This window comes from Neovison vison, chromosome 11, assembly GCF_020171115.1.
Source record: "Neovison vison isolate M4711 chromosome 11, ASM_NN_V1, whole genome shotgun sequence".
Lineage (NCBI taxonomy): Eukaryota > Metazoa > Chordata > Mammalia > Carnivora > Mustelidae > Neogale > Neogale vison.
The window spans coordinates 412660-440266 of NC_058101.1; the positions used below are offsets into that span (position 1 = coordinate 412660).

The 27607-nt window shown below is 47.8% G+C and overlaps 2 protein-coding genes across 2 annotated transcripts; both read left to right on the forward strand.

Moving 5' to 3' along the window:
- LOC122889732 (placenta-specific gene 8 protein) lies at nt 1-25854 on the forward strand. Its single transcript, XM_044225100.1, has 5 exons — nt 1-205; nt 14979-15120; nt 17369-17493; nt 21909-22022; nt 25585-25854. Exons 2-4 carry the CDS (start codon nt 15009-15011, stop codon nt 22011-22013), a joined length of 342 nt encoding a protein of 113 aa, XP_044081035.1. The 5' UTR covers nt 1-205; nt 14979-15008; the 3' UTR covers nt 22014-22022; nt 25585-25854.
- Nucleotides 3002-5132, forward strand: LOC122889702 (proline-rich protein HaeIII subfamily 1-like). Its single transcript, XM_044225058.1, has 2 exons — nt 3002-3289; nt 4134-5132. Exons 1-2 carry the CDS (start codon nt 3002-3004, stop codon nt 5130-5132), a joined length of 1287 nt encoding a protein of 428 aa, XP_044080993.1.
- Nucleotides 25855-27607: the final 1753 nt, after the last annotated feature.

Below are 27607 nucleotides of genomic sequence, written 5' to 3' on the forward strand. Positions count from 1 at the left end.
CTCTAGTTCTTTCTACCTCGGTGGAGATATCAGGAACACACCTTGCTGCCACAATTATACAGGCCAATAAAAACCTCTGAATCTGTTCTCTGTACTACGTCTGCCAACGGAAACACATTTACTTCTGTTTTCACATACCTTTCTCTTTCAGTGAATACTCTCCCAAGCTACTGATCACTTCCTGCTCGGAACCTAGTTCTTCACTGTAAGTACTTTGAAATCAAGCAATTCTTTAAAAGCTTATCTTAGCACTGGGGGGAAGAAAAATTTTGGGCTTTTTAAAAAGTATTTGATTTCTTTACTTTCAGCTGAAAGACTAGTATTTTCTTAACTAACTGCTTTAAATTTAGTCAAATTCAACAAGTATGTGCCAAACATGTGTTAGATGCCATGCTTTTCAAAGGACTGTAGCCTTGAATTCTTACCAACTACTGTTTCGCAGAAAACACTTATCAGGTGTTATGTTTACTAACTTGATCACTAATTTCATTCCTTATATTAATACATATGCATATTTACTTGTGCTAATCTAATTTTTTTGTGCTTTGAAAATATTTTATTTCATCTATCCAGTAGAATGTCAGAAATAGGAGATGGAATTTGGGGGGTTTACTAATGAATCATGAGAGTCTTTTAATTTTCAGTATGAAAGGAAGAAAACAGACTAGAATGTTTCAAAATTAAATATGCACAGAGATGTTACCCTTCTCACCTACCATTACATTTTTACCTTTGAAGCTTAAGAGATGAGAGATTGGGGCGCCTGGGTGGCTCAGTGGGTTAAAGCCTCTGCCTTCCACTCTGGTCATGATCTCAGGGTCCTGGGATCAAGCAGGGAGCCTGCTTCCCTTCCTCTCTCTCTCTGCCTGCCTCTCTGCCTACTTGTGATCTCTGTCAAATAAATAAAATCTTTAAAAAAGAGAGAGAGAGAGAGAGATGAGAGATCAAGAAACAAAAATGTTTCAATTAAAGTGAAAAGAATCGGGTGTCTGGCTGGCTTAGTCAGTGGAACGTGGGACTCTTGATCTCCGGGTTGTGAGTTTTAGCCTCACATTGGGTGTAGAGATTACCTAAAAATAAATTTTTTTAAAAAAGTGAAAAAAATCGGGACACCTGGGTGGCTCAGTTGGTTGAGCGGCTGCCTTCGGCTAAGGTCATGATCCCAGCGTCCTGGGATCGAGTCCCACATCGGGCTCTTTCCTCGATGGAGAGCCTGCTTCTACCTCTGCCTACCACTCTGCCTGTGCTCGCTCACTCTCTCTCTCTCTCTCTCTGACAAACACACAAATAAAATCTTTAAAAAATAAAGAGTGAAAAAAAAATCAAAATTTAGTAGTAAGCACCAGAAAGAAGAAGAAAGTCTAAGTAATAAATTTAGTACCTGAATTGATTGATGTAATAGAGTAATACATTAATTCTATTGGTTAATATCCATAAGATGATGGGCTGTTCTTCTCAAGAGTTCGTGTTCCAAGGCAGGGGAGATAGATATGAGGTTAGTCGTAACTAAGACCAATTGGCGAAATTAGGATGTTTAACATGTGAGCCAAATTATGCAAGATTTCCTAGCATTGAGGCCATTCCATGAAAGGAGTTGGTAGTCTCTCTTCAAAACGTGTGCGCAAAGATTCCCATCTCAGTTCCTCCGGTCTCCACTTTTTTTTTTTCTTTTCCCTGAGTGGAATTTTCCATCACTCTCTGTTCCTGTGGGACCAAAGATGGCACCAAACAAAATAGCTATGGGGTCACTTAGTGATGGGCAGAGCCACTGGCCATGGAGGAGCTACAGACATCTTGGTCCCTACCATATCTAACACAACACTTCCGCATGCATTGGCTGCCCAACAACTGTTTGCTGAATTAGATTGCATTTATAGTTGTTAGTAACAGAGGAGAAATGAAATAGCCCCATGGGTGACAAAGTGTGTTCTGCAAAGTCACTGGCACTGGGATGTCCTGGGATGCCAGGGTTCTGAGCAGGGAGCCGACAGCAAAGGAAAGATGGAAGCTAGCTCAGCCTGTGCTCCTCAGGCAGGCTGGAGGGTCTGGCATAGGCTGTTATCTGCCTGGAGAAAAGAAGGATTTTTCTGATTCTCACCAAGCTGTGTCTACACAAAAGAGCGACCTTTCTCTGCACAACAGCGTCTTCTGGCATAGGAGCACCCTGAGGGTGCTCGGGACAGATTCCTGCACCCCAGCCCAGCCCATTTCTAAAATAACAATTTTAGAGGATAATACCCAGGATTCTACCTCGGAAACAAGCTCTCCAAGTGGTTTTTACACAAAGTAAGTGTTGGGGACCCCCGGCACTGGGAGACAGGCCTGTAGATCTGGTCTCAGAAAGTCTTCGCGTCTTTACTGGGCTTAGAGAGATTCCAGGCAAGTTGTCTTCTGTTATCACAGCGGCTCTCCACGGCCCCAAACACGCTGCAAACCTGCCTTGAATACCTGGGGTTCAAACTGTTGGGGACTTGGTGGCCGCCGCACGGGATTTGCAGGTCACTTGGACATTGTGCATTTGTTACGTTTCGAGATTTTGTTGCAACTTGAAGCTGTCTAGCATTTGTGAGATGATATCTAAGCCACAGAGCTGCGTATCGGAGTGTTCGCTTTCTCCTCTCCGTTTTACAACCGTCAGGAAGGCGTTTCCTGGAGTAAGAAATCTCGTGCGGGCGTTTACAAAACCCTTTTCAAAACAACCTCCGTCGGTCCGGCAATGTCTGGGACACCGGTTCCGCGCAGCGCTGCTCCTCTGGGCCGGGCCGGGCAGCCCTCGGCCCCCGCAGGCCCCCTTCGTCGGGGAGGAACTTCCCTCCAGCGCCCGAAACCTCTGGGGCCCGCGCGGTGCGCGCCGTTATCTGTGCGGAAGCACCTGCGCCCGCACAGTTCCCACGTTCGAAAGAGGAAATCGGGCGTCGGGAGAGCAGCAGCGCCCCGAACCCGCGTCTGCCGGCCGCGGACCACGCACGTCGCCGACCTGAGAAAGTGACTTTCTGTGCAGATGCGGCGCGGCCAGCATGGGCCGCTGCCCCGGACCCAACTCGGGGACCCGACGTCAGAGGCCCCCCGGACCGTCCGGCCTGCGGGGCTCTCGGGCTCGCAGCGGCCGGTGGGAAACCCGGACCCTGCAGCGCCCCGAGGGCGACAGTCCGCGGAGGGAGGACGACCCCGCGGCCGCAGACACGTGTCTGGTCTGACTCTTCGGGCCTCCCGGAGCACAGCGGGGGCCGCCGGGGCCGCTCTCCGTTCCGCCCCGGCCGCGTCGCAGGGCCCCGCGCTGGCGCCCGCTGTGCTCCCCCGCGCCGCCCCGCTCCCCTCCCCCGCGCCGCCCCGCTCCCCTCCCCCGCGCCGCCCCCGCTCCCCTCCCCCGCGCCGCCCCCGCTCCCCTCCCCCGCGCCGCCCCGCTCCCCTCCCCCCGCGCCGCCCCCGCTCCCCTCCCCCGCGCCGCCCCCGCTCCCCTCCCCCGCGCCGCCCCGGCTCCCCTCCCCCGCGCCGCCCCCTCCCCCCCCCGCCGTTCCTCTCCCCTCCCCCCCGCGCCGTCCCCCTTCCCCCCGCCGTCCCCCTTCCCCCCGCCGTCCCCTCCCCTCCGCCCCCGCGGTCCCCGCTCCCCTCCCCCGCGCCATCCTCCTCCCCTCCCCCCCCGCGCCGTCACCCTCCCCTCTCCCCGCCGTTCTCCTCCCTCCCCCCCGCCGTTCCCATCCCCTCCCCCCGCCGTTCCCATCCCCTCCCCCCGCCGTTCCCATCCCCTCCCCCCGCCGTCCCCTTCCCCTCCCCCCCGCGGTCCCCCTCCCCTCCTCCCCCCCCGGCCGTCCCCTTCCCCTCCCCCGCGCGTGCTCTCGCTGTCTCCGAAATGAAGTTGTAAAAAACCTGTATTTCTTTTAAACAATGGAAAAGAAAAAAAGAAGAAAAAGAAAAGGAAAGAAGGAAGAAGCTACGCCGGTTGCGGGAACACGTTTCTGCTCCCGGAGGGGCTGGAGGCCCCGAGTCCGTCCGCGGGATTCACCGGACGCCGCGTGCCCGGCGCTGGCTCGGGGCCGGGGTGCGGGGGCGCGGGGGTGCGGGGGCCGCGGCGCTGGGGTCACCCGCAGTCACGACTGTTCTACGGACGTTACTGACTCACTTGTTTGAGAGAGACCGAGAGTGAGGCTGAGCGAGCGCGAGAGCGGACGGCCCGGGGGGGACGCAGGCGTCACCGGCCCCGGCAGGACCGTCCCCGCCGGCCAGGGGCAGGGCTGGAGCGCGCGGCCCGTGCGCCCGGGAAGGCCGCCTCCTCCGGGCGGGAACCGGGAGCCGCCGGGCCGCGGCGCTGCGAGGAGGGTCGGAGGCCGCTGCCGCGGAGGAGGGGTAGCTTGGCTCGGCCGGACCCCGACCTGCCCTCTCTCGGCCCCTTGACCTCCCCGCCGGACCGGAGCCCGAGCACAGCCCGACGAAGGTCCCCGCATTCCGCCGCCCAACACACGCCGCTCCTCCCGACCGGGTCCGCGCGGGGCGGCTCTCCCGGACCCCGCAGCGCCGCGGACCCCCGGTGGTCACCGCGCCGCTGCCCCACGGACCCCACGGACCCCCGGTGGTCACCGCGCCGCTGCCCCACGGACCCCACGGACCCCCCGGTGGTCACCGCGCCGCTGCCCCACGGACCCCACGGACCCCCGGTGGTCACAGCGCCGCTGCCCCACGGACCCCACGGACCCCCCGGTGGTCACAGCGCCGCTGCCCCACGGACCCCCGGTGGTCACCGCGCCGCTGCCCCACGGACCCCACGGACCCCCCGGTGGTCACCGCGCCGCTGCCCCCACGGACCCCACGGACCCCCCGGTGGTCACAGCGCCGCTGCCCCCACGGACCCCCCGGTGGTCACCGCGCCGCTGCCCCACGGACCCCACGGACCCCCCGGTGGTCACCGCGCCGCTGCCCCACGGACCCCACGGACCCCCCGGTGGTCACCGCGCCGCTGCCCCACGGACCCCACGGACCCCCGGTGGTCACCGCGCCGCTGCCCCCACGGGCCCCACGGACCCCCCCGGTGGTCACCGCGCCGCTGCCCCACGGACCCCACGGACCCCCCGGTGGTCACCGCGCCGCTGCCCCCGCGCCCGCCGACCCCGCAGCGCCGCCGGTTCTCTCCTGGCTGACCGCGGGGAAAGGCCTTTGCAGCGGGTTTCCTAAGAGCGCAAAGATCAAGCCCAAAATCCACTCTAGTGATCTTTGTAGAAAGGCAGACCTGGGGGCGCCGGGGCGGCGGGGGGGGGGGGGGGGGCGTGCCTTGGCGGGAAACAGCTGCCTTTGACTCAGGTCAGGATCCTGGGGTCCCTGATGAGCCGTGCTCGGTGTGGAGCCTGCCGCTCCCCCTGCTTGTGCGCTCGCTCCCTCTCGCTCTCTGACAAATAAATAAAACCTTAAAAAACAAAAAAAGGCAAACTTAATAAATTTAAAATAAGTTTTAACTGCTCTGGATGTAGTTTATGGTATTTTATAGAAAAAAGAGAAATCCTTTAGAATACTTCCTAAGAATGGTGAAATTTTTATAATGCCCGTATTTACATTATGCACTGCTTGAATTTAGGAATATATTTTTACAGCACTGATAGCAGATTGTTTTTGTGTTTTTCACTTTAAATCTTACGGGGCTCCCCTCTTCCCATGTTCTTTTTTATGTTTTGTTTGGCTATTTTTAAAAATAATTTTAGGCTTACGAAAAATGCTGCAAAAACAGCACAGACAGTAACAAATGTTGACCAGGATACGCAGTACTTGGAACCTTCACGCAAAATGCAGCCATTTGGGAAAACAGTTTGAAACAGTTTTCAAAATGCTACACATGGCATTGGTGGTATAGTGGTGAGCACCGCTACCTTCCAACATGCTAAAGGTAGAGTTACCACTTTGACCCACAACTTTGACTTCTGGGTATCTATCCAAGAGAAATGAAAATAAATGTCCACACAAAAACCTGTAGACAAACAGTAAGTGGAGCATTCGTTAATAATCAAAAAGGAAAACAATGTAAATGTCCATGAACTCATGAACGGATGAACACAAGATGGTTTGCCCACACAGTGGGATGTTATTCAGCCGTGGAGAAGTACCGGCGCACGCTAGAACACAGATGAACCTTGAAAACCTCACACTAACTGAAGGAAGTCAGTCACAGAAGACTACACACAGTCTTGTATATCCCAGGGATGTGTTTTAAGACACGCCAGTGGATCCCTGAAACTGCAGACGGTACCAAACCCTATATATATGATTTTTAAATGCATACATAACTATCATAAAGTTTAATTTATAAATTAGGCATAGTAAGAGATTAGCAACAACAATAATAAAACAGAACAATTGTGACCATATACTGTAAAAAAAGATATGTGACTATGGTCTCTCGAAATGTTCTTACATCTACTCACCCTTCCTGAGCTGATAAGATGCCTCCATGAGGAGATAAAGTGAGGTGAGTGATGCATCCCGAGAGCTCCAGGTGACCACTGGCAGCTCTAGGCAACAGCACTAGGCGACTGGACCTATGTCAGAAGGAGAGAGTTCGGCCTCCAGACCTCCCCGGACCCTAGGTAACTGAAGCCACGGAGGAGGACTACTGCACCATCTGATTCCATTTCCGTGAAATGTCCACAACAACCAAACCAGTAGAGGCAGATTAGAGACTGTTGGGAGCTGCGGAAGTGAGGGGGTGTGGGGAATGACTGGTAAGAGATACGGGTATTTTTAAGGGATGTGTGATAAAAACATTCTAAAATTTGATTATGGTGATGGCTGTGCAACTATGGATATGCTAAAATTCCTCAAGAATACATTTTAAGTGGGTGAATTTCATGGCATGTAAAATATATATCCCTCAATAAAGCTATTTTTTTAAAAGTGCACTGGGTCCCTAGGTACTCTTCACCCAGGGTTCCTGATTCTTGTTGTAAATCACATGACCACCGTGTAACTATTGAAACCAGGAAATTAACATTGAAAACTATTAGCTAACTAACCGACAGATCTTATTCAGATTTTCCTAGTTGTGCCCCTGAAGTCCCGGGGAAGGGAAGAGGAGTCTTTGGCACCCGGGAGCTAGCCTGGTCCAGCCAGCAGTATGGCTATGTACTGGCCTGGCACTCACGCTGGGTTGTTGTGGGGTTTCTTTGTTTGTTTTTTGTTTTTGTCTTTTTGGAGAGGTAATGGACATCTAGCATTATATTAGTTTCAGATGTACAACGTCATGATTTCAGACTCGTACGTATTGTGAAATGTTCACCATAATAAGCCTGGTGAGCATACCACGACATATGGTACAGATTTTTTATAGAACTTTTTTTTTAAGATTTCATTTATTTACTTGACAGAGGGAGAGCGCACAAACAGGGGGAGCAGCAAGCAGAGAGAAAGGGAGAGCAGACTCCCCGCTGAGCAGGGAGCCCGATGCGGGGCTCCATCCCAGGACCCTGAGATCACGACCTGAACTGAAAGTAGACACTTAACTGACTGAGCCACTAAGTGCCCCTTGGTGAGAACTTTTAAGCTTGATTCTCTTAACAACTTTCAAACATACAACCCAGTAGTATTGACTATACTCACCATGAGTACAGTACATCCGCGGGACTCGCTATTTTGTAGCTGAAAGTCTGTACCTTTTAATCACCCATTTCTCCCACACCCCACACCCCACCTCTGCAGCCACAGAGGTTCTGTTCTCTGTATCTGTGGGGTTGGTTTGTTGGCTTGTTGATTGCTTGGTGGTTTTAGACCCCACATACAGTATCTGTCTTCCTCTGCCTGACTTACGTAACCGAGCATAGTACCCTGCAGGCCCTCTGTGCTGTCCCTCACACTAGGTCCTGATGTTCTTCTCTTATGCATAAAGAATTTCACAGAGCATCGATGCCAGATAAGGCTAGTCTGTGACCATGACGGATCAAGATGAAACACGTGCACTCCATAATCATATTTGGAGATATATTTGAGCTTTAGACATTATTCAAGCCACAACAGACCAAACGGTGTCCTCTCCTGGCTAGTCTGAGTGATTGCTGCTGCTACACCTCTGGCAGAATTAACCTTGCATTCCTCTGTGCTCCCCGTAGACCCTATTCATAGACCCAAAGGTAGGATTGTATTCCGCTTTTGGGGCCACCTCCTTCCCTTGATCCTCCTTCAAATCAAAAAGTGTTTCTAATACCCTTCTCCGGAAACTTCCCACAGTCCCCAGTAGGCACCTTCTCCCTTGCGAGAATGCGCAGTGAACACGACTTTGCTCAACCCTGATTGTGTTCTTCATGGTCTCTGGCTGAAGACCGTGGACAGCCCCTTTTCTGTTCCAGGATTCAATTCAGGATCCCAAATCGCACATGGTCTTCATGTCTCCGTAGTCTCCTTCCATCTTGAATATTTCCCTTTTTTTTTGTCTTTCACAATCCTGACACTGTTTACTGGCCAGATGTATTACAGAGTCTCCCTCCATATGTGTTTGTCTGATACTCCCTTACAAGTGGATTCTGAGTATGTGTTATTGGTAAAGTAACGCAGAAGTGATGCTGTGTCCTTCAGCGCATGATAATAAACAAGGACGTGAGCGTCCCTTCATGAGCCTCGCCTTCAACCGCTATCACTGTGGTGGCACCTGGGTGGCTCACTCTGCCGAGTGTCCTACTCTCAATTTCAGCTCGGGGCATGGTCTCAGGGTCGTGAGATCAAGCCCTGTGTTAGGCTCCATAGTCAACGAGGGGTCTGCTCGAGATTTTCTCTCTGTCTCTGCCCCTCCCCATCTCAATATAGATCAATAATTATCGCTGTGGTGATAATGGTGATCTTGTCTCTTGTATCTCCATCATTCCTTCTACATTCATTAATAGGAATTCCATCATAAAAAAGCACTATATCTTCACCCTCATTTTAAAATTTGTTTTTATTTATATCAGCATGGAATTGTGGGTAGTTGCATTGGTTTATGAGTTATAAACCAGTGCTAACATTAATTTGTTGCTCAGATTGTCCTGGTTTGGCCACTATGAGAGCCATCAGATGGGCTCTGAGGTTCTGTCTCTAAGCCATTCTGGAGCCCTTTTTGAACTTTTGGTCCTGGATCAAGAGGTTCCAGGCTTCTCTCATACTTTCCCTGCTCTAGCCCTGGAATCAGCCATCTCTCCAATGAACTCTGACTCCCTTTTATTGGAAAATGGCCTTTCAAAACCAAGATTTGGGCACAAGGTATATTCAGGGATAATGGGTTTTTGTTGCTTCTAGGTCCTCTCCATGGGCGGAGCTAGGAAATAGATTTATGTACACACACACGTCTATATCTGTGTGTTTGCATGTACGCGTGAGTGTGAATAATCGTGCGTTCGCACCTCTGATTCCAATCCAACAGCACAGGATTCATTCCAGCCCTCCTTTCCTTTGGTAATTTCTTTCTCTGACAGTAAAAAACCTCAGTCTCATTATCCACAATATATTTATTTGTTCAAGCCTCGCATGTACATATATACAAAGAAGTTTCAGAACTGTTAACCTATACCCTTGTGAAAAACAAGTTTCCTAACTAGGGACTAACTTTGTTCCTTTTGTCTTTAGCCTTATATTACACGGTCAAAACACGACTTTCTGCGTTTCTAGTATTAATCGTAATACAATCAGGTTACTTTGTCACCGTGTATATTGCCTTTGCGGTTCTTTCCACATTCTGATTGACTTTAATTGTCCCTTTGTGTGTTGACTTAATGTGTGACATACTAGCATGATTTAGAGGAAGAGCCATACAAAAGGGTACCCTTGGGGTATCAGCCCATCCCTACCATTCCATTCCATCACCTCATTCTTTTCACCCCATTTGCTCTGAACACGACACATTTATTCATCTCTGGTTTATTCTTTCGGTATTTCTCATTGTATAGTATGTATATCCCCTTACTTCTCACAGGAAGGGTATCAGACAACACGTATTCTTTTGTGCATGGCTTATCCTGGAAATCATTCTGTATCAGTTTATAGAATAGGTTATCCTCATTCTTTCTTTGATAGCTGCATAATGCTCTCTCGTATGGATGTCCTGTTAGAAAACAAAATTCAACTGAGTCACATTTCAGATCTTACTGGCTTTGTTCAATGACTGTGAGTCAGGCAGCGTCCATCTACCGGGCAGGAAGGAGCTGTGGGCAGCGGTACAGAAGGAGAGACGTCTACGGACAGAAGGGAGCAGGCACAGGGCCGTTGTACTAGACAAAAAAGCAAATAAATGGTTATGCCGGGTCAGTTTTCTTCAGGGGTTCGCGGGGGTCTATGAGGCAGGTCATCTAACAAGAGCAGATCAGGCAATGCCTGACGGACTGGCTGAAGATTCCACTTCTGGGAGGGCTGAAGCGACTCTCCATGCGGCGACACGGGGTTTAGCCCGAGTGCCTGCCTTGTCCCCGACAGAACGTCGTCATTCAGCCGCTCTCCGAGTTCGCGAATGACCTCCGGCACGCACATTTTCACGTGGTTGGAGATACATGCTCAGGGTCATTTCAAGAAGTGGGAAGACAGGGGGCAGCGGTGGCTGCGCACGAGACCAGGGCCCCATCGTCCGAGCTCCTGCCACCCGGCCGCGTCCCCACAGCAGCACTTGCCCTTTCTGCGCAGCCTTGCCAAGAGAACGCGTGGCATGTTTTTTAATTTGTGCCAATCTGACAGGCATTTAATTGGTATTTCCTTAACTTTGAGTGAATTTGACCACCTTTTTGATATATATCTTTTAAGAGTCATTTTTATGTCTTTTTTTGTGAATTATCTGTTCCTGCCCTTTTACTATTTTCTTAACTTTAGGGCTTTTAAATGTCTCCCATTTTAGAATCTTCTTTAAATACTTAATGTTGGGGCTCCTAGGTGGCTCAATAGTTAAGTGTCTGCCTTTGGCTCAGGTCATGACCCTGGGGTCCTGAGATCAAGTCCCGATTCCAGCTCCCTGCTCAGCGGGAAGGCTGCTTCTCCCTCTCCCAGTCCCCCTGCTTGTGTTCCCTCTCTCGCTGTGTCTCTCTCTGTCAATTAAATAACAAAAATCTTTAAAAATAACAATAAATAGGGGCGCCTGGGTGGCTCAGTGGGTTAAGACTCTGCCTTCGGCTCAGGTCATGGTCTCAGGGTCCTGGGATCGAGCCCCATATCAGGCTCTCTGCTCCGCGGGGAGCCTGCTTCCCCCTCTCTCTGCCTGCCTCTCTGCCTACTTGTGATCTCTTCTGTCAAATGAATAAGTGAATATTTTAAAAAAATAACAATAAATAAACAAATACTTAATGTCAGGGAAGCTGGGTGGCTCAGCTGGTTGGGCGGCCAACTCTTGGTTTCTGCTCAGGTCATAATCCTGGGGTCCTTGGTTCAAGCCCCACTCCAGGCTCCCTGCACAGCAAGGAGTCTGCTTGAAGATTTTCTCTCTTTCTCTCCCTCTGCCCCTCTGTCTGCTCATGTACTCTTTATATATATAAATATATATTTATTTATATATTTAATTATTACTTATTTATATTTATATATATTATATGTATATATGTATATGTATATATATGTACTCTTTATATATATAAAGAGTACATGAGCAGACAGAGGGGCATGTATATATAAAATATATAATATGTATATATAATAATATATATTATTGTATATAATAATATATAATAAAAAAATAAATACTTAATGTCAAATCTTGTGCTTTGAGATACTTATAATCATTTTATTAAAACTTTAAATGTGTGGTGTTTGTGTACTATACTCACTGATGGGAAAGCAAATACCTAGAGCTACTTGCTGATAGTGATGATGTTCAACAGAAACAAATAGTTAAGAGACCCTTTTTAAGCTTTTCCTGCTTTCTAAAAAAAAAAAAAATTAAACTAGTTTATCCTCATCCAGAATAACTGAACATTCATTTCATGATACCGTTTGCTAAGATTCGCATCTGTGAGAGTGGACCTGGATAATTTATTATTAGCTGTGACGAAACCTGGCAGATTTAGGTGTGTTTCAACCATTCTTGCATGATATCTTTCCAGCTGCATGGAGAAATATCCAAGCTATAATCCTGTTTTTAAAACTATTCCTGGTGTCATACTCTGCACTCTCTTCTTGTTCAAAGGAACCAGAAAACTAGCTAAGTGTTAAAAAGTCATGAGAGCTATAAAGAAACCAGCTAATTCAAGAAAAAGAAAAGTGTAAAATAATATGGAACAACGGAGATACTTTGTTTTTGGACCTGCTCTCTGTATGCAGAAAATAATATAAAAAAGGCAAATATTATGACAATGCTTGAGTATCCTGAAGCACTGTATTTTCAGTTTTAACGTGTGCATGTATGTGTGTGCTTTTCAAAATGTCCTGGAGACTGAAGTGGAAATGTATGACATCCCAGTGCCCAGCACACTGTAAGGGAATCGAGCCTCCTGTAAGTGCTTAAATCAATGAGGCATGTGCCTTTATGAGGGTAACATTGTGCTTGGTGCTAAAGGACGAAATTTGAAAGGGGGTGCCAGGTCTCAAGGAGGTCACAATAAGCCGATGGTGATGCGACAGTGTCCTCAGCGCGGTGACGGAGTGGGAGTCCAGAGCCAAGAGGCAAAGGAAGAAAAAGGGTCTGTGGAATGAGCTGAGACGGATCTGAGTTTCACAGCTTCCTTAAACTCCCTGAGTGTCCATTTCCTTATCAACTCGATAAAGATAATAATTCCCACTTTGCCAGGCTGTTGTAAGATTAGGTGGACAATGTGAGTCCAGCAGTGTCTGCAGGAGAGTAGAATCTCGGTGAATATTGGGTGATATCATTACCAACAATTGTATATGGAAGTCATCAAAGTTCCTTGCTATGCTTTGTGCATGATAGCCACTCTCCCCTATTTTACCTGATACCTTATTGCTAAACTCATCTCCAGACTTGATCTCATTGAATACTATCAACAGGGGCACTTGGGTGGCTCAGTTGGTTAAGCATCTGCTTTCAGCTCAGGTCATGATCCCAGGGTCCTGGGATCAAGCAGGAGTCAGGCACCCTGCTCAGTGGAGAGCCTGCTTCTCCTTCTCCCTTTGCCTGCCACTCTGCCTTCTTGTGTTTTCTCCCCTCCCCATCCCTGCTCTGTCAAATAAAATCATTTAAAAAAAAAAAAAAAGAACTCTCAAAAAGTATGTGAGGTGGTTAGGTCGGAAACCGCTTTCCTGTCATACACTAATAAATGGAAACTTAAACGACTAGACAGGTAAATGACTAGTCCAAGATCACAGAGTTTAAGAAACCAGGATTTGAGCAAAGATACTCTCACTTCAAATCTAATCCATGATCTATGACTCCCCCACTGCCTCTGCTGGTAGAAATTAGGATTAACTTCACAAAATGGACTTCATAATACACTTTGCTGAGACATACTGTCAGGACTTCTCCCAACATGTGTCGAAGGGATCCCAAGCCGGCACTGAGAGGGGGACACAGGCTGCAGGTAAATTTGAAGCGAAGAACTAGGATACAAAAAAACTGGAGAGGACTTCTGTGGTATTGTGCTTTATAATAAGAAATACATACATGGTTTTTATCTCTGTTCATGGCACGGAGCTTCTAAAATCTTCAGAATCTGATCAAGAGCGGTAAAGGTGCTCTCTTATTCATACCAAGTCCCTCTCAAGTACGGGGAGTTTATCTAGAGAAGTGATTTTCAGAAAACCCTTGAGGATGGGGCAGGTTGCCAGGAACCAGCCTTGTGACCAGAGGGCTGGAACGTTCTGCCCCACCTCCCAGACTTCCAGGGAGGCGAGCGCGGCTAAACATTGAATTCAGTTACCAGTGGCCAATGGTTTAATCAACGATGCTTAATGCAATAAAGCCCCAGAAGGATGAGGTTCAGGGAGCTTTGGGGTTAGGAAGCCAAGCAGGGGGGCAACCCCAGACTCCACGTGTTCTGAACTTGGGCATCTCTTCATCTGCTCATTTGAATCCTTTAGTTTCCTTGGTTTCACAGCAGTAATCCAGTAAGTAAACTGTTCAACTGTTTTCTGTGTGAGCCCCTCTAACTGATGGAACCCAAGGAGGGGTCACGGGGACCTTCAGGCAGTAGCTGGTGAGTCAGAAGCACAGGTGACAGTCTGGGCTGGTCACCGGCACCCGAAGCGGAGAAGTAGGAGCCGCCTCGTGGGGCTGAGCCCTGCGCCTGCGGGTCTGAAGCTCCATCCTGTCGGCGCGGGTGGGCGCGGAGCCGGACGGTAGGACACGGCAGCGCGATTGCAGAACCGCTTGGTGTGGGGGAAACCACCACACATTTGCTGAGCGGAAGTGAAGCAGACTATCCGTGGGTAAGCAGAAAACGGGGGAGGGTGGTTTATTATTATTATTATTACAACTGCTAATCATAAATAAATCCAAAACAAAAAGAAACTTATAAAAGGAGCAGGAGGGGAAAGGTATGTTTGCACCAAAGTTTCAGATGGCGCCATATGAGCCAAGCCTGCTTTCTGCGGTTCACCACTGCGGGCGCTGCAAGGTGGTCATCTGTTCCCCTGTCTTGTGTGGATACTAGAAGCCTGTCTAAAAACAGTACCAATAATCCGGTTTTTCTCCCTTACTCTGAAAGAAGCAATCAGTCCTTTGAACAGTTCAGTGAATTCCTTCCCCCAGGGACCTCTGTCCTCAGGGGAGTAGAGAGAGAAATTATATTCTTCAAAGATCAGGATCCAGGGGCGCCTGGGAGGCTCAGAGGGTTGGGCGTCTGCCTTCGGCTCAGGCCACGATCTCAGGGTTCTGGGATCGAGCCGGCGTGGGTCTCTGCTCAGCGGGGAGCCTGCTTCTCCCTCTTTCTCTCCCCTCCACTGTGCTCTCTCTCTCTGTGTCTCACATGAATGAGTAAAATCTCTTTTTTAAAAAAAAATTCCGCACACAACTTAACCAAATCATCTCACTTGCCTGGGAAGCAGAATGCCTCAAAACAGGTTTCCATGAGCAACCTTGAGTCTACTTACACCAGCTTTTTCCTTTTCAGACCACTGCCACTGAAGACCCTGCCTTGGAAATGCAAGCCCAGGCCCCGGTGGTCATTGTGACTCAGCCTGGATGTAGTCCCATGCCCCAAACCTCGAACTGGCAGACGGGCATGTGCGACTGCTTCAGCGACTGTGGAGTCTGTAAGTGCTGGGAGATGTGCCCGTCATCGCTGGGGGTGGGGGTGGGCAAGGCCAGAGCCATCCCTCTTTCCTCCCGTATGGTGTAGTGAGGGTTCCCGGCCTCCTACCGGACACCCAGCACATCGGCCAGTGAATGGGAAGCGATGGAGAAAGTCTTGGGCTGGTTATAGGTAATTTTTCTCCAGCACATCAGTCAATAGTCCTACTTCTAAAACAAGTTCTGGTTAAGATGGTGTAAGGAAGCTGATGATTCTCACAGTGGTGGGTCTGGTGTAATGATCGTAAATAGACCGTACGTGAAAAGAAAAGAGGTATTTCTATTTTAACTTGATTTTAGAAAAAGAAGAAGAAGAAAGAAAGAAAAAGAAAAACGACTGTTCTTGTTGCATCTGTAGACTCACTCCTTCCGAGTTACAGAAAGCAGTCGTCCATGGCTGTGACGTAAGCTCGGTCAGGAACTCTTTAAACTGATACATTTAGGTTTTTATACACCTGAGAATAAAGAATTCTAAAGGCTGTCAGCTTCTCATCCGGAAAAGAATCTCTGCCTCTTCTTTGTTTCCTTTTCGTGAACCTCTCCAAGTGCAGCTGGGGAGCCACGCTCGGGGATGGGGGTGTCAGAGGGGACCAAAGAGCTCAGCTCTTGACCCAACCGAGGAACAAACAGGCACCCGCGACAAAATTTGCTCTGAGGTTGGTTTGCCTGCCTCAAGCCTACAGAGCACCCTGAGATAAGGAAAGAAAGTACATCAACCTTAATGTACCAGTGACAGTGAAATTCGGATCAAGTTGACCCTTGAGCAACATGGGTTGGAACTGCGCTGCTCCGTGTAGATGCAGACTTTTTATTTACAGTCCAGCACTATAAAAGTATCTTCTCTTCCTTGTGATTTTCTTAGCATTTTCTTTTCTCTGGCTTCCTTTATTGTAAGAGTACAGTATGTGACGCGTACAGCATACAGAATGTGCATTAGTCAAGTGCTGAGGGCATTGGTAAGGCTTCCGTCAATGGTAAGCTATTCGTACTTCGGTTCGGGGGAGTCAAAAGTTACACGCAGATTTTTTGACTGCGCAGAGGGCCAGCACTCCTAAACCCTCACATTGTCCAAAGGTCAACTGTACATTAGAAAGCATAGAGAGAAAAAAACTACCTAGAAAACGGAACAATGGGTTTGCTCATTGGCTCTCATTTCTTACTGGATGGCCTGGGGTGATGACTTACACTTCTGAAGACATTAGTTCAACATTTGCCATTCATAGTAATACTAAGTGACTACATTACTAAAACCCTGTAAAGATGAACAGCTTTGTCCCCCTGCCCCTTGTATCATCACTCAAATAAGTGAATTCAAGGTCTTATAAAAGCTTAATTGCTTCATGGCTGGACTTTTTTTTTTTTTTTTTTTTGAGAGACAGAGAGAAAGAACATCAGAGGGAGAAGGTCAGAGGGAGAAGCAGACTCCCCACTGAGCAGGGAGCCAGATACGGGGCTTGGTCCCAGGACACTGGATCGTGACCTGAGCCAAAGGCAGACGTTCAACCGACTGAGCCACCCAGACCCCCATGGCAAGACCTTAATTACAGCCCTGACCAAATCATTCTCCCTTCTTAAAATATTTCGGTGGTTCCTTATGACCTTCATGACCAACCGCACACACTCACGCCATCGTCCAGTCCCCAACCTGCCTCGACTTCCAGCTCTGTCCCCGTCCCAGCAGCCATACTGAATGGACACCAGCTATTGCCAAGACGTGCCAAGTGATGTCAGAGACGCTCCTCTCCCGTTTGTCTACCTGCCGAGTCCCACTCGGCTGTCAGGGCTCCCCTCGAGCGGCACATCCTCTCAGAGCCCTTCGAGGCCTCACTTCCGTGGTCGACCCCTTGACACCTTGAGTAGGTTTCCGCTGGGGAATTCTTCATGTTCGTATCTGACTGCTCTCCTAGACTCCAGAAAGAGGCAGTCGGTTTCGAGGACAATCTCTGGAACATGGCCAGGTTTCTGTGAGTCGTTCAACAGATGAGTGAAGGCAGGACGCGCACCTGCCACGGGGTGTGGAGGACGGAAATGGCTGGGTGGGGAGAAGGGAAAAGCCGATGCAACACCGGGCAAAAGCATGGTGGATAGCCTTGGCAGCAGGATGTGCGGCCAAGACCCCATGCCTGGGACTGTGGTTCATGACAGCAAACTAGCTTCCACGATGGCTGGAGCGGAGCGGACTAACGCGTGCCTCTGGCTTCCCGTGTCCAGGTCTGTGTGGCACATTTTGCTTCACGTGCCTCGCGTGTCAAGTTGCAGCGGACATGAACGAATGCTGTCTGTGCGGGACGTCCGTCGCAATGAGGACCCTCTACCGGACCCGATACGGCATCCCGGTGAGTCTTCCAACACCGGGACGTTCCAACGCGCTCCCACATTGAAAACCGTCCTTGTAAACCTGCAAGCCATTTGATGGGGTCCCTCGTCCGAATTTGCTTGGTGGGCATTTCCTAGCAAGTGCAACCTTCTATCCAGTTGCCGTAGCAAGAGGTCTCCTTGGTTAGGTGACCTTCTAGGTTTCCGTTAAAGACCTTAGAGCATAAGCAACTCTCCTATCTGCATGTGTATCAGACCATGGATGGGGACTATTCATGCCCCAAGTTCATGATAGAGGACACCTCACTGAAACCTTACGCCAGCCGTCCCTGTAAAGTGAGGGGGTCCACATTTTACAGATGAGGACTTTGAAGTTTTCAGAGGTGGAGTACCTCGCCAAAAGACATGCAAATCGACAACTTCTATTTTCAACCCTGCCTTTGCATGAAGGTGCATTCCATGATGCCACAAGCTGCCCTTTATGTAGTAGGACTCGCCAGGGAAACACAGTCAAAAAGAGATACAGATGATGCAGACCTGGGTGCACACAGACCCATATAACGAGAGCGACTGTAAGGAAGAGGTTCCTGTGACCGTGAGGGCTGGCAAGTCCAAACACCACAGCAGCCGGGCAGGCTGGGAGGAGCTGCATCCCGGCCCTGAGACAGCCGGCCGGCAGGATTTCTCTCCTGCTCTGTGGAGGTCGATCTTCCTGTGCTACGACCTTCAGTGGCTTGGATCAAGCCTGCCCACATCACAGGTTATAATCCACGTCACTTAGGATCCACTGATTTCAATGTTACTCTCGTCTAAAAAGTCTTCATAGAAACATCTAGAATATATGGGTACCATGGTCTAGCCAAGTTGATACAAAAAATTAAGCATCACAGGGAACAAATGACGTGGCAAAATATATTAGGAAAATGTTTAATTCCATTGAAATTATTTTATTTTTTTCATTTAAAAATGTTTCTTAGTGCTTTGATTACAAAAATAATACATGCTATAGACCTAATTTTATGACAGATTCAAACACAGAATTGTGGAAAGTAAAAAGTGAAAATCTGACCCCTTTACACACAATCAGCGTGTTATGCCGGCAATATGCAGTATGCAGACCCTTGTTAACATGTTCACAGTACTCCCCTGCATCCATAATGTACTCAGTCGCTTCCTTCCTGATGGACGGTCAAGTAGAGCCGCAGATTAAATAGTAGTTAGGACATGGAATTCTGTACGTGCACTGGTACTTCTGTAGTCCGGTGCCCGAGATTACATTGATAGATCCCAGGGTAGGCACGTTCAAAATTTGAAAGATACCATCAAATACCCCTCTAAAAGAATTGTATCAACTTATAATCTAGTAACATTAGATGTGTGCCCCATATTGGGTCAGATCAGAGATTAAAACAACCACCAAATATCATTTGCTTCTCTGAAGAATTCTTCGCTCTTCCCACTCCCCACATCCCAGTCAATGTTTTCTGTCCTTACAGTTTGCATTGTCTGCAGTTTTATGGAATACAAGTGTCAGTCTCTACTCCTCTGCCCAGCTTCTTTTAGTCAGCGTACTTATTCTGAGATGCACCCACATTCTTAAGTGTTCTTAACACAATAAATTAAATTAGGGAAAAAAGAAAATATTTGGATGACAAATAAGTATATAAAAAGATATTCAACATTGGGCCACCTGGGCGGCTCAGTGGTTAAGCCTCTGCCTTCGGCTCAGGTCATGATCTCAGGGTCCTGGGATGGAGCCCCTCATCGGGCTCTCTGCTCAGCAGGGAGCCTGCTTCCCCCTCTCTCTGCCTGCTGCTCTGCCTATTTGTGATCTCTCCCTGTCTAATAAATAAATAAAATCTTAAAAAAAAAGATGTTCAACATCATTAGAGAAATGCAAATGGAAACCACAAGAAGATACCACTATTCAACTATGGGAATGGCTAAAATTAATCAGACTGAACCACACCATATACAGCCAGATACGGAGGAACTGAAATCTAATGCAATGCTGGTAGGAGTGTAAAATGCAGTTTCTTGAAAGTTAAACACACTGAGCCATTCTACTCCTAGATATATATTTTTTCTCTTTTTTTCCCAAAGATTTCATTTATTTATTTGACAGAGAGATCACAAGTAGGCAGAGAGGCAGGCAGAGAGAGAAAGGAGGAAGCAGGCTCCCTGCGGAGCAGAGAGCCCGACGCAGGGCTCGATCCCAGGACCCTAGGATCATGACCTGAGCTGAAGGCAGAGGCTTTAACCCACTGAGCCACCCAGGCGCCCCTACTCCTAAATATTTACCCCCCAAAATATATATCCATACCAAGACTTGCCTCAGATGTTCAGAGTGGTTTTGCGTGTAACAGCCCCCAACTGAAAACAATCCAAACGCCCCCCAGCAGGTGAAGGAACAGCGATCCAGTCCTATAATGGAGGAGTGTTCAGTAATAGAAGGGATGTGTTATTGATACAAAAACCTGCACGAATCTCAAGATGAATTGAGTTTTAAGTTGTGGATAAAAGAATGAAGGGTTATCACTAATTGGTAAAAATGTGTTGTGGGTCATCTCTAGGAGCTAAAAGCAATCAGGAAAGACCTATGCGGCAAAAGGAAGAAAAGAAGCAAAAAGAAAAAGAAAAAAAAGCGGGAGTGGGGGGGCACGTCTGTGTGGCTGTCGGTTCAGCAGCCGCCTTCCACTCAGCTCATGGTCCCGGGGTCCTGGGACCGAGCTGGGGGCTCAGCGGAGAGCCTGCTTCCCCCTCTCCCTCTGGCCCTTCCCCTGCTTGAGCTCTCTTTCTCCATCTCTCCATGTCATATAAATAATAAAATAAAGTAAAGTAAAATAAATAAAATAAATCAGTGAATACTGAACATGAGACAGTCCAGTTGTCTCACGAGTGACAGCAATTCAGATTTCTCTGCTGTGCCGAAATACCCTTTGTTCTTCCTTCCAGTGAGTCTGTGTTAAGTCCTAGGGAGGCTGATCTCCTGGAGGTTGGGTGAAGAACTGCCCCCACGGCCAGCACCCCTCTCCTCTCCTAGGGGCCTCTGTTAAGTTCACCCGCCTGCTGCACCCTGGGGCAAAGCCACAGCCGCAGTGAGCGCAGGGCCGGCCCGGCAGAGGGGTCAGAGGGGTCCGGCTCCAGTGAACCTCCCACCCTCCGGTCCCCGGGCTGTTCCTCCTCCTTCCGAGATCCGGGTTCCGGGCTGAGTTGGGGGGCCGTGCCCTGTCCATGACTCTGTCAGGTTTCAGCTTCCCCAGCTCTGTTTGACTTGTCCCGGCCGAGTAAGCCCATGTGCTCCCGGTTTCGAAAACACTGCTCAGAATTTCTGGCCACCGAATAACCCCGTCCCCGTTTTCCAGTCGCGCTTTCCTTGATCTGCCAGAGCTCTGTAAGCACATGCTATGATACTTTAGTTATCTAAGTATTGTCAAGAAAAGTGGTCCACAAACTTCTCTCTCCCGCCACCGCCTTCCCAGATCTCTGTGGAGATTTTCCTCCCGATCAAAGGCTTTGTTTGGCCACTTTTTGAGTTTTCTGTTTGCAGTGTTGTCTATAGACCTCCCGGTATCAAAGATGAGAATTTAGTTCTGTTTTCTTCTCCTCTTCTCCTTCCCCGCCACAAACACGCACCCTTTCCCCAGCCCACTCCCTCGCGTACCGGGACGTGTAATTCGGACTAAATCCGTGTTTGGTTCTTACATTATGAGACGGAGTTTGCGCTCCAGGGCTGAGTCATGTAGTGAACTATGATTGCTTTTTCCACTAAACTTTGTTTTTCCTGGTCTTAATAATTCTTGGTGTTTTCATTAGTAATTTCCCAGTACTTACGAGTTGTTTTCCACTTACTTTAACCCCCTAACTGCCTCAGTTTTCTCGGTCTCTTTCCAACCTATTCAACACATCAGACGTTCTACCATTTTCTGTCCCCTCAGGGCAACAGGGGCCTGACCTACAACCGCCCGGGCCTAGTCACTCTGCGTTTGTGACGCTGAACTCCTGGCCCGGGGATCTCCTCTACCTGCACCGTTAGCCTCTCCCACGGGTTAGGCTCCTGTTCCTTACAGCCCACAGCTCCGTCCTTCTTGGATTTGTCCCTTGTTGGGGTGGAGACATCCTCTAGCAGCTTCCTGAGACAGGGAGGAGGTGTGGGGAAATTTTGAGGTTTCACTTTCTGAAACTCTGTTTTTCCCTCACAGTGACTGACATCTCCTATATTTAATATTGCAAAATACAGGAAAACTTTTGATGGCATTAAAGGAGGAGTTATATGGGAAATTCCGTTAACATTTTCTTAAATGTGTCCATCCAAACTGTGAATTCAAAGGATCAGTTCTTTCTGCTTCTCTTCAAAGTGCCTTAAAAATCCACAAGTCCTAACTTCCAAGGAGGTGGGTTTTAAATTTCTGTTTCTCTTCATATTTCCAAACAGGGGTCCATTTGTGACGACTATCTGGTGACACTCTTCTGTCCTCAGTGTTCTCTCTGCCAAATCAAGAGAGACATCAACAGAAGGCGAGCCATGCGCACTTTCTAGAAACGAATGGTAGGTCCCAGAATCTGCGTTTTGCTTAAAATATAATAAGGGCTTTGTAAATTATCCGTTGTTTTAAGTAATAATTCAATAATAATAATTCCTTAAGCCTCTCAAAGGTTATCTTAATATAAAGATCGATTTATTGTGAGGATTTATTGGTTTCTTCTTATGAGGAAGACAGCTGCACTACCTTGCTGAGGCCACCGTAACTGTGGCTTACACAGTAAGAATTTATTTCTCGCAGTTCTGAAGGCTGGAAAGGCCACGATCAAGGTGTGGCCATCAGTTCCTCTGAGGGCTGTCTTTCTAGATTACAGGCGGCTGCCTTTTCACTGTGTCCTCAAATGTGGGAGAGAGAGTAAGCGCTGATCTCTCTCATCATGAAGACAGTAATCCCATTGTGGGGTCTCAACTTCCTGACCTTATTTCAGAACTAATTATCTCCCAAAGGCCCTACCTCCTTATGCCCTCACAGTGGGGAGTAGGGTTTCAACAGGTGAGTTTTGCAGGGGGCATAGACATTCAGCTTGCAACAATAGCTTTATGTTTTGAAAAACATTTTAGTAAATAAAGGGATGGTGACTTTTCTCAGAATTCCTTTTTTCCGTTAATGAGGCACTTACCACTTGTAAAATGCCAGAGTGTAGCGAGATACAAAAGATGCAGAAAACACGCCCCCTACCAAGACAATCAAACTGACAAAAGAAACTGGCAAATCACTACAAAGTCGTATAGCAGATGAAGACTGCGTATGACGTAATCTTTGAACTGACTGCGGCATAAGGCGTCTGTCAAGAATAAGGGGCGAGACACGAAACAGGAAAATCCTATTGGAAAACACGAGATCTGCAAGTGGCCATACAGAATGCAGAGTGTTTGGAAATGTTACATAGAATCTGAACTTCTGAAAATTAGTCAAATCATTTCCAGCTGATTTTTCTAGTAGTCTCAGAACGAGCTAGTAAGTAGAAATAAACGTGATTTTTCTCAGTCTGCTGTAGCATTTACCCTGAGTACGGGAAGAAAGCATCCATTTTCCCATTCTTGGTAATACGCCGCTTCGTTTTTCCAGTGAACGAGAGCCCTGTATAGGTTAACAAATATGGAAGATATATTTAAAAATGTCATTTATTTAGCAAATGATGTATCAAGTACCTAGTCCTATGTAGGACAGTGCTAAGTGCTGTGGGGACAGAAATAAAGACGCTGGCCCTCTTGTCGTTGGAGACTGTATACTCTGAAGGAGAAGGTCGGACAGCCTCTAGACAAAACGACGGGCTTGACTAATGCCTTAGGCCAAGTGCTATTTTATGTGCGGAGGAAGAACAGATTATATTCTGTGAGATGTGGAAATGAAAGGCTCTTGAAAGCAGTGGGGTTTTGCTCTAAAGAGGAAGTGAGTATCCAGGTCACAAGAGGAAATGGATGGCGCTCAGATCCTCACCACGCGGATTCGGTGAAGACACTTGAAACGCGGGCATGGCTGGGAGGTCTAGGGCAAGGCCAAGGGTGGCCCTGGAGCCGCGTGAGCTGGCAGCAGTCCGGCGTCCCCACCCCTGGGCCTCAGGGAGCGCAAGAGGGAGCAGTCACCAGAATCCCAAAGGACTGAGCTCTGAGAAGGCTGCCCTCAGAGGACGCGTAACCTCTCACACTAGAGGGCAGGAGCGACCTGCAGCAACCTCGCGGGAAGCAGGCCAGAGGCAAAGTGCCCTGCTCTCCCCCCGCGTTCTTCTAGGCTGTCCACTGCTGCAACGCACAGCCGGCCGCAGGCAGGAAAGTGCTGCGTGGCCTAAAGTCAGCCTCCCGGGCACACAGCAGGGCAGGCAGGCAGGGAAACGGATCCGATGGAGCAGACACTAGATCTCACACATGAGCTGTGACTTGACAGAAACAGATGTTGCTTCTAATCAGCAACAACATTAGTGAAGCTATAGAAGCAGAAAGAGGGAAAACATCTTTACGAGTTTAGGTCCATCCAACTTGGCAAGAACATGTAAGTGGGAAAATTACTAGAAAAGGAAGATTTTTAAAGTGAGTTGGGGCCACGGCACGCAGTAGAATGAAATTAGGCTAATGATTTGGCCTTTGATTTGGTAAGCAATTGGGGTTACTGTAGGCTTTATGTAAGGAAGAGCGTCAGTGGAGCTAACCCTTTAGAAGAGTTACCGATGGTGGGCAGCCCAGACTGGACAGGACGAGGTCAGCAGCAAAGATCAAGAGTTAGACCGCTTCAACCCTGTTTATTTAAATAAATACACGAGCCGGGTTGGGCAAAATATAAACCCACACATACATAATGAATCCTGACAACCGAACTTATTATTTTTTTTTTAACCCCAGAGAGATTATCTTACTGGATCTTTGAATTGGTTAGGGTTTATTATTTGAATTGGTTTGAAGTAAAATGCCTTGGTGTTCCTGACTCTGGAGCATCACCTTGAACTCCACATTATTCATCAACACTGAAACTTTAGATATGCAAATACTTGAAGTAGGAAAAGCAAGAGACAAAGATCAAAGAATAACATGATTTCTCTTGAAAATAGGTTGAGGGGCACCTGGGTGGCTGTCCGTTAAGCATCTGACTTCGGCTCAGGTTGTGATCTCAGGGTCCTGGGATCGAGCCCCGGTGTGGGACTTCCCCTCTCTCAGTGGGGCGTCAGCTTGTCTCTTTCCTTTGGCCCCTCCCCACCCTCAAACAAATAAATTTTAAAAAAATAAATGGGTTGAAAGGGACAAAGGAACCAACAGAAGAATCTCCAAATCGTGAATGTCGGAGCACTTGCAGCAACACAGTAAAGTAGTATTAGATTGTAAATGAAATTTTTAGAAAAGATTATAACCAAAGTAAAATATCTGCGAGTCCATACTTAGATATATATGTGTCTATATAGATATATGATTAAGCAAACAAACAAATAAATAGATGGGGGAGAAGAGACAGATCTTCCAGAAGCACAGAATTGCAAACAATGTACATGTGTATTCCTCCCTCAAGGGGATGGTGTGTAACTGCCCACCCCTTTCCAGTGGGTTTGTACAGTGACGTCCTTTCCGAGAGTACAGTATGAAAAGGGGGGAAAAAGAGTGACCTTATAGTGGAGAACCCTGACAAGTTCAGCCAGGTGAGCAAAGGGAGCCTCATTGGTGATAGGCATTCTGCAAACACCCAGCTGGTACTCGCCAAAATCGTCAAGGTCATCACAAACAGGAAGTCTGAGAAACAGTCGCAGTGGAGAGGAAACTAGGAGACATGATGACTAAATGCGATGGGCTATCTTGGGGAAGATCCTGGAACAGAACGGAGACATTAGGTAAACAACTGAGAAATAGAAAGAAGTATATGCTTTGCTAAATAATATTATGTCTCAACCTTGGCTCATTAGTTGTAACAGACCTACCTTAGTAAGATGGTAACCGGTAGGGAAATTGGTGCAGGGTATATGGGAACTCTCTGTACTATCTTTGCAATTTTTCTGTAAACCTACAATGATTCTAAAATTTAAAGTTTATTGAAAATAAAAGCGTAGATTAAGAAAATTCAAACATATTCTTTGTGTGTCCCTTGTAGGTGAAAAGCTCTCACTGAAGCCGTTGATATCAGCAGATAGCTCTTCAGCTTGAGTCTTCCTCTGCCTTTTGCAACTGAGATATGAAAGATCTTTGTGATTACCCCCCTCAAAAATGGAGTTTTGATTTATTTTAAATGAATGTTTTCCGTTAGTTTTCCAAACTGGTCCAGCTCAGTTTCTCTTTGCTTTCCTATTATTAAACTTTCTGGCTTATGAATTTTGTGTTACATTTGGCTCGTAAATCAAAATAAAAGATTTTACTAACAAGATTCTTTATGCTTCTTTGCTCTCGGTGTCTTTGTGTCATTAATTTTAAGGGTCAGTCTCATAGTTTGGTTTCTTCGCAGGAGAGTTTGGTCCATGGCAACTCAGTTCTCTTTCATCTAAGAACTTTGAGACAGAAAAAAAGACTATAATGACAATTATAAGACACTTATAACACATTTGGCTAATCTTTTTGCTCTTTATCGTATTATCTGTAAGTATTACTACTGCCGACCAAGTAACAGCACACTATGCCTGCTTCCTAGCTGCACACCTGACAGGTGTGTGGTGTTGATCTCCCTTCTCTTCTCACTATGAAGATTCAGGACAAGTCATAAACGTTCAGTGATCAAACTCAGCATGACCCAGTTTTGATTAAATATTGATAAATGCATAAAGCAACTTTTTTTTCCCCCACATTCATTATTCTACGTGTTCTATACACATCATTTTGCCCTGATGAAAACCTCACTTCACGGTCTCCTTTGGTTCTCTCCCCACCCTTGAATCCATGTCATTTGTTGGGACGGGGAAGGGGAGGCAAAACTATTGGAGAGGTTTACTGTGCCATTCCAGAGAGAGCAAATGTGGAGGTGACTTACTGGGCACTCGGCAAACCGGAGTGTTCTTCCCCTTCTTCCCCTCACCTAATGGAGTTGGGTGCTTTGCAAGGTTGCATCTGGGACCTGCTCTTTTCACACCTCGTGTTCTCAGTGTCATCTGCTCCTACGGCTTCAACTGTCTCCTAGATGTCAGGGAGGACTGTTATTCCCAGTCTCCCTCTTACTGATGACATTCTGAACGACTCTTCAGCTGCCTACTAACCGAGTCCATCTGGTTGTCCCTTAGACCTTCTCTACCCCACGTGTCAAATGCTATCACCACTTACTCAGCTGTTCAAGATACAAACTCAAAGTACCAGTAAGTATCAGTGAGTCCTGAACTGACTAATCACCCTTCTCCTCTCATCTAATAAGCCACTGGCTTCTGTCACTTAAATTCCACTTGATAGCCCCAATGGATGACCTATTTTGCTTGCTGCTGTATCCCCAGGGCCCAGAACAATGCCTGACACCTGCTAGATACCTACTCAAATCATTCACAGAATGGATCAATCTGTCCTCTTCTCCTTGTCGTCTTCACTGCCACGGATGTGGTCCGAACCTTCATGATGACTTCGAACAGTCAGGCACAAGCTCCTGAGCTAGTCCGCTCGCCTCTAGTAACTGCAGTTCTGTTACCCTCTTTCCAATCCGTTTTAAAAACTTCCTGCCCCAAGGTTAACTGTGATCATTTTTTTAAAAAGACACCCAAATTTCCCTGGCCCCTCATAATGGAGCCTCAGTTTACTTCTTTACCCTGTTCTCCTGTCACGTCTTCACTCTTAAAATTCCCTACTTCCATGGCCTTCAGCACACAGACATTTTTTAAAATTTCAAATTCTAACTGTTCATTGAGGTAATAAAGCGAAAAAAAAAAAAAAAAGAATGCTTTATGACCCAAAACGTCTATCTTCGTGAATGTTCCATGTGAGATTAAGAAAAATACTCTACTGTTGGGGGCACCTGGCTGGCTCAGTGGGTTAAGCCGCTGCCTTCGGCTCAGGTCATGATCTCAGGGTCCTGGGATCGAGCCCCGCATCGGGCTCTCTGCTCAGCAGGGAGCCTGCTTCCCTCTCTCTCTCTCTGCCTGCCTCTCTGCCTACTTGTGATCTCTGTCTGTCAAATAAATAAATAAAATCTTAAAAAAAAAAAAAAA